This window comes from Tamandua tetradactyla, chromosome 1 (genome assembly GCF_023851605.1).
Source record: "Tamandua tetradactyla isolate mTamTet1 chromosome 1, mTamTet1.pri, whole genome shotgun sequence".
Classification (NCBI taxonomy): Eukaryota; Metazoa; Chordata; class Mammalia; order Pilosa; family Myrmecophagidae; genus Tamandua; species Tamandua tetradactyla.
The window spans coordinates 157,224,062-157,235,244 of NC_135327.1; the positions used below are offsets into that span (position 1 = coordinate 157,224,062).

At 34.5% G+C, this 11,183-nt stretch overlaps 1 protein-coding gene across 4 annotated transcripts in view; it reads right to left on the reverse strand.

Annotated features, from left to right (window-relative positions):
• The window catches only part of ASZ1 (ankyrin repeat, SAM and basic leucine zipper domain containing 1), a 131,066-nt gene extending 120,099 nt beyond the window's left edge, over positions 1-10,967 (reverse strand). For all 4 annotated transcript variants that reach the window (XM_077163645.1, XM_077163656.1, XM_077163638.1 and 1 more), the window contains exons 1-4: positions 10,830-10,967; positions 10,236-10,335; positions 7,365-7,487; positions 5,633-5,744 (exon numbers count right to left, since the gene is read on the reverse strand). In XM_077163645.1, coding sequence (XP_077019760.1) covers positions 5,633-5,744; positions 7,365-7,487; positions 10,236-10,335; positions 10,830-10,934 — 440 coding nt within the window. In that variant the 5' untranslated portion in view covers positions 10,935-10,967. The remainder of the gene's footprint in view (positions 1-5,632; positions 5,745-7,364; positions 7,488-10,235; positions 10,336-10,829) is intronic.
• Between the last annotated feature and the right edge of the window lie 216 nt (positions 10,968-11,183).

Consider the following 11,183-nt stretch of genomic DNA (forward strand, 5'->3'; position numbering starts at 1 on the left):
CAGTAGTATGATGAAAAAGCACTGGATAAGAAGTCAGAAAACTTGAGTTCTAGTTTTGAATGTACCACGGAATGATGAATGGCCACGGACAAGTGGCTTAACCTCGCAGGCTTCATTTTTTTTCCAACCCTCGAAACAGGTGTTCAAATTAAATGAGTTTTCTTAAACATATGTAAAAAAACATTATTATAAAACAAAACTTAAGTTGAAATATTTTAAACTTTATATGTACTAATTAATCAAAACGCTTTAATTCTCTTCACATTTCTTTCAGTAGGCCAGATTATTTCTAAATCTCTTTCATCTCAAAATTTTTATGGCTGATAAGTAATTCCAGGCCTGTTACTTTTCAATAATAAATGCAATTTAAAAATATCAAAATTAAATATATGAATATAGTTGAGGATGGTAAGAATTGAGCAGTTTTACCACCTTCTTAGCCTTGGTGAAAAAGGTACATTTTATGGATATGTGCTATAATTCACAGACAAAATTACATTTCTCAATATTCAAAAATTTCATTTTTCAGCTTAAAGACGTTTATTTATGAGGTACCATTAATAGGCTACCTAAAAATTCTTTCTAGCCACTCAATTTTCTAGGACTAAAATTTGGAATTTTGACTTCTCTCTTTTTTCCATGGTAAAATGTACTAATTAAATTATACTAGCTTAATATAAAATCTTTTCATAATACCAATAACACTGTATTCTGACAAGAACCATCACCAGAGAAATGTTCTGTTAAAATAAAAAAAATCTATGAAAACTAGAAAGATAAATACATATTTATAATCCACTCGATTCTGAGAACATAGGCTATTAAGGAGTTTAACCAAAAAAAAGAAAGAAAAAGAAATACAGTTTTTATACGGCCAAACTATCAGATTAGTTGTCGGTCAATGTGCCAGTTTGAAAGAATTATATACCCTAGAAAAGTCACGTTTTAATCCTGATCCATCATATGGAGGTAACGGTTTCTTTTACTCCTTACTCTGCACTGTAGGTTGGAAAGTTGCTTAGATTATCTCCACGGAGATGTGACACACCCAACTGTGGCTATTAACCTTTGATTATAGTGAGATGTGACTGTACTCATTCCAGGTCTTGATTAGTTTACTGGAATTCTTTAAAAAAAGGAAACATTTTGGAGAGAGCCAAAGAGCCACAAGAACAACACAGCAGAGACCTTTGGAGATGAAGAAGGAAAACAACCCTGGGGGAGCTTCATGAAACAAGAAGCGTGGAGAGAAAGCTAGCAGACATCACCATGTTCACTACGTGCCTTTCCAGGTGAGAGAGAAAGAACATCATCGGCGTTTCTTGAGTGAAGGTAATCTTTGTTGGTGCCTTAGACTGGACATTTCTATAGCCTTGCTTTAATTTGGACATTTTTACAGCCTTAGAACTGTAAATTTGCAACTTAGTAAATTCCCTTTTCTATTTATTAAATTCCATCTCTGGTATATTGCATTCCAGCAGCTGGCAAACTAGAACAGTCAGTGATCAAACTCACTGAATGAATAACCTCTTTCCACACTCACATTCTGAATTTTAGGCTGAGTTACATAAAATAAGTTATAATTCTGCATCAAGAAGAGTAGGGGCTCAATATGGTTAGCATTAGCGAAATGCATATCAAAATCACAATGAGATACCATTTCACACTCACTAGGATGACTCTTTAAAAAAAAAAGGAAAATAAGTGTTGGTGAGGATGCAGAGAAATAGGAACACTCATACATTTTTGGTGAGAAAAAAATGGTGCAGCCACTGTGAAATCAGCACTTCCTCAGAAAGTTAAACACAGAATTATCCTAAGACCTGAAAATTCCTCTTCTAAGTATATACCCAAAAGAACTAAAAACAGACTTGAAGACCAATGTTCACAGAAGCCTTATTCACAACAGAAAACAAAGCTGCTTCAGAAACAACCAAAGTCCATGAACAGGTGAATGGATAAACAAAATGTGGTATATAAAACAATGGAATATTATTCAGCCTTAAAAAGGAATGAAGTTCCAGTACATGCTACAACATGGATGGACCTTGAAGACATATTGTTAAGAGAAATAAGCCAGACATACAGAACATATATTTCATGATTTCACTTCTATGAAAAACTCAAATAAGTAAATTCAGAGACAGAAAGTTGACTGTAGGGTACCAAGGGCTGGTGGAGGGGATAGGGATTTATTGCTTCATGTGTACAGAATTTGTTTGTGGTGACAAAAACTTTTTGGTAATGGATGGTGGTATTGGTAGCACAACACTGTAAATGTAATTAACATCATGGATTGCACACAACACAAATTGTATTATATATGTGTCATTGCAATAAAAATTTTAAAAAAAGGTTGGGTGAAGGAGGGAGAAAGTGAAATAGGGCTTAATAATTAAGTTTGGAGAAGAGACACAAGGAATCTGATGTGGGGACAAGAAAGGAGTGAGATTAAAAACAAGTGGGAAATAAGCCAAAGGACTGGCTGAAGGTGCTTGAACCTAATACTAGGAGCTGCCAAGAATTGAGAAATGAGCATTATATTGTCAGCACAGAGCTTTAAAATGGTTTCAGTCATGCCAATTTATGTCTTCTAAAAACTTTTTAGTCTTTGAATACACTATTTTGCCTTTTCTCTCAATTTCCAAGACAATCAACTTTCTATCTATTTGGGTCAGCCATTTTTGTCAACCCATAAAAACTTGGCCTCATCTCTTAAAATTATTCAGAATATTCATACATTGAGATAATATTTAAAAATAAAAAGGAACAAACTAATGATATATGAAACAATATGATTCAATTTAAAAACATTAACCTGAATGAAAAAAAGCAAACAAAAAATACATACTCTGAATATCATTTATATGACATTTTAGAATAGCAAAAGACAATTTATAATGATAAAATCAGATCTTGAGCACATGGTTGCTTCTAGAGGTGAAAAAATTTGACTAGAAGGGGCCTGAGGGATCTTCTGGGGGTGAAAGAAACGTTCTACGCATTGATAGGGTATGAGTAATATGAATAAATAAATTTTTTGTTAATGGATGGTGGTACTGGTAGCACAACACTGTAAATGTAATTAACATCATGAATTGTACACAACACAAATTGTACTATATATGTGTCATTGCAATACAAATTTTAAAAAAAAGGTTGGGTGAAGGAGAGAGAAAGTGAAATAATGCTTAATAATTAAGTTTGGAGAAGAGACACAAGGAATCTGATGTGTCTTTTAGTCTTTGAATACACTATTGTGCCATTTCTCTCAATTTCCAAGACAATCAACTTTCTGTCTATTTGGGTCAGCCATTTTTGTCAACCCATAAAAACCTGGCCTTAAAATTATTCAGAATATTCATACATTGAGATAGTATTTAACAATAAAAAGGAACAAACTAATGATATATGAAACAGTATGATTCAATTTAAAAACATTAACCTGAACGAAAAATTTTTCGTATTGCAATGACACATATATAATACAATTTGTGTTGTGTACAATTCATGATGTTAATTACATTTACAGTGTTGTGCTAGCAATACCACCATCCATTACCAAAAAAGACACATCACCAAATAGACACATTACCAAAAAGACACATCATATTTTTTACCAAAAAATAAATTTTTGAATAAATGAATGCATTTATTCAAAATTGACCCAACCATATACTGAAAATCTGAGCATTTCACTGTGCAGAAATTAAGCACAATAAAACTTTTAAAAAACTGTTATCACATTTCCTCAATGCCATTCTCCAAGCCTTCTAATTAAATGTAGAACTCACTTTTGGAATTTAATAGCTTCCCCTTAATTTTTTTTTTTTCTTGAATGGGCAGGCATCGGGAATCGAACCCAGGTCTCCGGCATGGCAGGTGAGAACTCTGTCTGCTGAGCCACCATGGCCTACCCCCTCTTAATTTTATCTCTGGTATCCTTTGACACTCTGTACCAGGAACTAAAACTCCCAATCTTCTAGTAGATTTCCAGAAAAATTCTCCCAAATCTCACTGTGCTGTCTTTGTATGCTAGAGTTTTCTCTTTACATTGCCAGCATGCTAACTACATATAACTACCTCCTTCTAGTTCTTGAGGAAGCAGAACTAGAACCAATGAGAGTAGCTTGGAAGCAATGAGAGTACCCGAGTTGTCGTTCAGCATATTTACAAGTGTGTATACAAGTAAGTGATTGGGAGAGTGGGGGCTTCACTATAATATCTAGTAACAGTAGATTAGTAATATACATATTGAAGCACACAAAGCAAAAAACAATTTTCCATTGAACTTAGAGAGGCAAGTCTTACTTTAGGCCATTTCTAGAGGTACAAATCAAAATCGTAGCACTCCTGGAAGCCTACCTCAACTAGTTATCCTGTAGGATATGTTAAAATTCCAAGGTATGAGACCATATCCAAAATAATCAAGGGTTTTATTAGCTATAATACAATAGAAATTCCCATCATGTTAAAAATTTGCATGTAGTTTTGTTATCAGCTCTTCTATATTTTTATTTACTTAATAAATATTGAGTACCAACTCTATAAATGTTGGCCTTTCTCACACTCGATCAGGGCTTCTCAACCTTGGAACTATTGACATTTTGGGATGAATAGTTCTTTATTGTGGGAGGAGGGGACTGCCTAGAGCATTGCATGTTTAGTAGCACCCTTGGCCTTTAGCCACTAGCATCCTCCACGTAAGTGTGACTGCCAAAAATGTCTCAGACATCACTAAATGGCCCCCTAGAAGCAAAATAGGCCTCAAATGAGAATGACTGGACTAGATCAAAATCTGTATATGTCAAAAAAGATCTATAAATTATCTAAAGCTGTACAGTACTTTCCAAGGCTGCTCTCTAGATGCTGTAGGAACTAAGCTGGATTAGAAAAACCTCTGGAGATAATCATAGTTATTACTAGATCAATTGTACTTGAATGGATAAATTGCGAGCAATCCCATTCTCATTAGATATACTTCTGTTGGATGGGCCATTTATAGTCCTTTCATTTTGAAGATTAAATAGAACAGAAAGAGGGATTTAACAGGAAGATGGTAAGACAGAAGTCATGAAATGAAAATTTTAAGCAATCTGATTCATTTTTATTATTATGGACATTTTAGTAGATATAAGATAACACATCTTCTATGTGTCTAGGCACTATTACATATATAGTATTAACTAATTATGTAATCCGTGAAGTCTTCAAAAAATGGAAACACTTCTATGTATTACTTTGGAATTATTTTAGTACTTGTGTGAAATTGTTTAGCTGGTAAATGCTATAGAGAGAGAACACTGAGTTTTCTCACGAAGCCTCAATCATCATATTCTTTTAAGTATATGAGTAATAGGATATAAGATTAAGTTTATTTTCCTTCTTTCCCTCTTATTCCAAATTCTTATAACAGTCTTCTAAAAATTAAAAGGTGAGACACTACCTTCATGATATGCCCATCTTTTGATAATTTAGACCTTATGATCTATTTCCTTTCATTGAGTTGATTATGTAAACTAAACTGCTCATCAATTTAAAAAAAAAAGAAAGACACTTTCCTATTAAAATGCTTAACAAGCTGTTAATCAAAGAAATTTCAACACTTTTGAACAGACAGTAAAGCTCTTACCTACAAGCAACATTTGGATCAGCATTTCTTGAAAGTAGTAGCTCTACACACTTCAAGATTTGTTCCTCTGTGCCACGAGCTGAACATGCAGTTATCAAAATAGTTTGTTTATCTATAATGCATAGAAAAATGAATGAAAAGAAACAAACATAAGACAGTATATCTACTTGGCTGACTTCTTTTATCACTTCAAACACTGTAAATATTGCACTTCTGAGATTCTATAACCAACCCATTTCCAAATTTCTTTCTCATAGAATACAACTTTGTCTTCATCAACCAAAAAAAAAAAAAAGAAAGAGTTCAGGGCTGAATATAATCTCTGAATTATATCTACAACTTATTTCTTAACCTTCTTCTCCTATTTAAGGTGACTCTACCACCTATACCACTGATTTTCAGAAAACAGGAGAGTGGTTAGGAGCACGGACTCTGTGGAGCCATTCTGCCAGGTATGAATAATGTCTGATTGATTACAATTTGCCTTGCTGAACTCATGGTTGAAAACAATGATCTATACTCTTAGGTTTCACTTATTTACTTATTACTCATTCCACAACTCTCTGAAATCTGGCTTATGCCCAAACCACTCTACTGAAACTGACTTAATTGCCATATCTATTGTTTTTCTTTCAGTTCTTTTCCCACTAGATCTCTCTGAACACATCTTTTTCCTAAAACTCTCTTTCCCTTGGCTCCTATGGTATTAGTGGAGATCAAAGTAAATTAAAAAAAAAGAAGAGACAAAAACTTTCTCAAATAAAAAAGAAGCTAATACCTGCTCTTCTTACCTGATGTGGCTACAGGTAGGAAAAAGAATATATGTAATTTGTACTGGGAAAAATATAAAATGTTTTACAACTATAAGGAATTCTGATTACAAGACGGAGGGGTAAAAGAAAAACTATTAGACAATGTGAGTTTTTTGAACAGAATATTTTATACACTTTCAAAAATTTCATTAGAGTATAGCCTTCATTGAAAGAAATTTTGAAATGACATAATAAAAAGAAAAACCAAATACAGCAGAAGATAAAACATGAACTTGTTAAGAGTTTATATAAAATAACTAAATGAAAAAGCAGAACTGAAATGGTTTTACAGATATCTAATGTAAGTAAGAAGTTAACGAGAAAATTAATTCCAAAATGAAATGTACGTCTGAATTATGAAATCAATTTAACTGCCTAATTAAATTGGAAATGTTAAAAATATGTACTCAACATAATAATCCAAATGAATTTACAGATAACTCTTGTTCTTTAAAAGCACTATTGAATGGAAATTATTTAATAATAAGATAGAAATATATGGATCTAATAAACTAACTTTGAAACAACTTTCAAGTGACATAATTCAGAGTTGGATTACAAATTCCAATGACTGATTTTCATGTAATTTTCCACAAAATTATTGGCTTTTTGATGTTCCCTTTCAATGTATTTTAAAAATATTTAAAAATAATCAAAACCCCTTAGCATAGAAGTTAAAAGGCATTAACATCATAACTAGATATAAAAATAATATAAACAGAATACACTTCATTGGAAAAAGTTTTTCAAAATATCTATGGTTTCTAATTTGATTTTGTATGCTATTTACAAATTACAACTATTAAAGAGGTTTTGTTTATTTTTTTAAGTACTTTAATTTTTTTCACTTTGCATAATAGTTGCATGGGAATCAAGAAAATCACAGTAAACAATCCACTAAGTTACCTAAAACAGCTCACCCTTTTTGAAGCTTGCATTAGCACCTCTGTCCAAAAGGACTCGAACCAACTCCACATTGGCGACGCTAGCGGCATACATCAGGGGAGTCCATCCATACCGGAAGCTGGAATCTACGCTAATGCCTGTTAACATAAAAATAAGTTTTTAAAAGCACTCCCCACCAAAAATAAAACAAAACCCCAGTCACCATAATATGCTTAAAATACTGTCCGTAGTGACATATACATTTTCTAGAGAGAAATTTTCTCTCATATTTTTCCAGAGAGAATTTTTTTTGGTAGTGATATCTAAAAAATGGAAAATTTAAAAAATTAGCTGACTTTAGTTTCATTATAGGCAGCAGTTATATTCTAAAAGATCTTATCTGACCACTGTTTTATCACATGATACATAAAATATCTTTATTATAACTTTTTTTAACATGCTATTTTTTCCTTTCTAGGGGAGTTGAAAAGATTTCACAGAGGTAAAATGTATTTTTCATTGGACTATTACCCTTGGACAGTATCATACATCTCTATGGTTGCAAATACCACATAAATCCCTTAGATTCCCTTAATTTCCTTCTCAACACAAACTTCATCCAAGGGGGATCGGCAAAAGGTGAGGTTAAAAAGGTAGGTTAGGGTCAGATTATGAAAGCTCTGTTAAGAAATGTAGGCTGTATTTTGTGATCAAGGAAGCAACATCAAAAAATTGGTATTATATGGACTACATGGTATCACTGCTGAGAGTGGGACAGGAGGACTACATGGTATCACTGCTGAGAGTGGGACAGGAGGCAGGGAGAACAGTTACCAGGCTATAGAAGAAATCTATACATATGAATGAAGGTCTGAATCATACATGATAATGACTGAGAAAAACTACCATAAAGCTATCTTAGTACACATAGTTGGCCCAATTTGCCTTCTCTAACAAATTTTCCTCTTTAAAGTGCTGTAACTGACAGCATATGAAAGACATGAGACAGTTTTGTCTTTTCTTATCTACAGCTCTGCCCAAACTGTCACAGCAAAGATAAAAAGGAAAATGTGAAGAAAAGGATCAGCAAATATGGCCTTTTAGTATAAAAATTCTTACTAAACATCACCTCTAATACTGAAAAAAGGAAATTATTAAACACCTATTATGGTATGGTGTAAAAGCAAAAGGTTAAGTTTCAAAAGGATTGAAACAGTATGTATTTACATGGCTCAAAAACATTCAAAACAACTATTATTTAGGGACGTATACAGGTATAAAATATAAAATATGTGTAAGGATGATAAACAGCAAAAATAGTTGAAGTGTAATTTCCAAGGGGAAAGGGATAGTGTCTATACCTTTTTTTTTGGCGGGGGGGGGGGGGGGGCGGTGGTGGTGCACAGTTCAAGAATCTAACCCGGGTCTCCCGCATGAAAGGGGAGCATTCTAACACTGAACCACCCGTGCACCCACCATACTCTTTTGAATGTCTGAAACATTGCATAATTTAAAGAGAACTGAAAATGTCACTACATAGTAGAACAGCAAAAACTAGAGATATCTTAACTATACAAATGGTTCACTCAAACGGAACTTTAATTTCTTATTAAACATTTCAATAGGTGCAAAAGTAATTTTTCAAAAACAAGAATAACTCTGAATGGCAGAAAATAAAAAAAATCTTTAAAAAATTAAATAATGACAGCTGGAATACATAAAAACAGTAGTTTCACCTGGTAAGCAAATTACTGGGGCAATGGGGGTGAGAGTGGGGACAAATGGATTTTTCAGCTTGTGCATATATTTATTATTGGCCTTTTAAAGTGAATTTTCAAAAATTTATGTAAGTAAAAACAAATTTTTGAAAGACTGACAAAATACCTACTTAGCAGTAGGCTCAGTTCAAAAGACTTAAAAAACTCACATTTGTTCAACAGTCATAATAAGTCCTAATCTTTCAAGAGCCTCTGTAATTTCACCCCATCCAATATTACGTACACTCCAGCATGTGTTTGTATTTGGTATTCAGGTCTCTTTTTCCTAAACTGTTTTGTTTACAAAACGATCTACTTTCATTATACCATGTAACCTCTCTACTGTAGGAGAAGAAAAATATTTTGCTAGAAATAGTATCATCTCTTTTGTGTGGAATGTTTGGTTTCTACAACTAAATGGTAGATGTCTGACCAGCAACATCTACGCCTTTGATATGCTATAATCTCCACAAAACTACAGTGTTAAGTAGATGGCATATGCTCAATAAATGCTCATTATTCCACTGGATGATTTCAATTATTATAGTCAACAACCTACATTTATATATGAAAGTAATTTTTAAAAACAATATTTCATTAGAGACACAGAAAAATGCTGTAGGATCCAGAGCAGAATTATGATCATGTTTTACATAAAGAAATTGAGGCTCTGAAAGTTTAAATGATTTCCCCAAGAAATCACAATGAATAGGCAGTAAAGCTTGAAGAAATACCCAGTTATTCTGATCCTAGCTCAGGCCTCCTTCCACACATACAAAAACACAAGGAAAGAACATAACTAAAACATATATAACCCCAAACAATTCTTGAGAACCCTGCAATAATATTATTGCCTAGTAAACACTGAGAAAAGTAAGTAACAATTACCGCGGTAGGATAGGATTGTCAGAGTAGGCCTCTTGAAGGGATGGAAGAACTGAGAGAAGAGCATCAGAGTGGTATTCCACATTTCAGAGTAGAGGGAGGCAAACAGAGCTCAGGGTTAAGTCTAAGTGAGATATGTGGGGTACTTGATATATTTACTAACATTTTGCATCAATTACAAAAAGAATACAAATAAATACGGAACCCTTGTGAACTTAAAAAAAACCGTGTTCAGTCAAAATTGATTTACGTCTCATCTCTCACCAGAATCTAGGAGTTTCTTCACCAACGAAATATCTCCCATGGTCAATGCTTTCTTAAAGGTTTCATTCTTGTCTTCTGTAGGTAACGACCCTGTTAATTTCTTTAAAAAGTAGAAAATTAAGTATTTTTATATCCACTATATCCATTTAACAATAATGTTTAAGTACTTGATTTTGTGTGTGGGGGGGGCGGGGGGGGGGGCGCAGTCAGCATACAAAGTTTGTGAACAAATAACGGGAAATGACGGGTCCAAACCCAAGTGGAGAGGTACACTGACCACCAAAAATTTCTTCCCTGGGCAAGTGAGGGGTGGAAACGCCAAATCAATTTCCCAGCACCAACAGCGAAAAAAAAAAAAAAAAAAAAAAAATGGGATGTGACGGAAAGGTGCTTCTCTAAGGGGAAGAGCATTTGACAAAACCACAGTTCAGGAATTAAAAAAAGGACTATTTCTTTGTGTTTGGAGTCCAAAAGCACATCTTTCCAGTGGGGGGGAAAATGGGTAACATGGGAGAAGAGGTTTCACATCTGCTCTCGCCTTCGAGGGCCAGGGGAAGCAGACAGGTGTGGCTAAGACAAGGCTTTCTCCGCTACCTGAGATGCCCGGTCCAGATACCCGATTTCCCAGCCATCATCCTCGCTCTCACTACTCTCGCCGCCGCCGGCTACCGCCAACCCTCGCAGAGTCCCGGCCGCCATGCTGGCCGAGTCGCTCTCGCTGGCGTGCTCTCCAGCGCCTGCGCACAAAAGCACCTAGAAATCCCGGGAAGACCCGACGTGCGAAGGCGGGACGTAGGCTCACCGACGCAGGCGCGTAGCTCACCTTTCCCCATTCTCTCTTTCTCCGTTCTTTCTTTCCCCATTCTTTCCACTTGCATCCTCAGTCTCTAAACCGCCGGAGATAAAAATTCGGCGTGGTTGGTAAAGCTCCTGCCACCGGTTATTCCA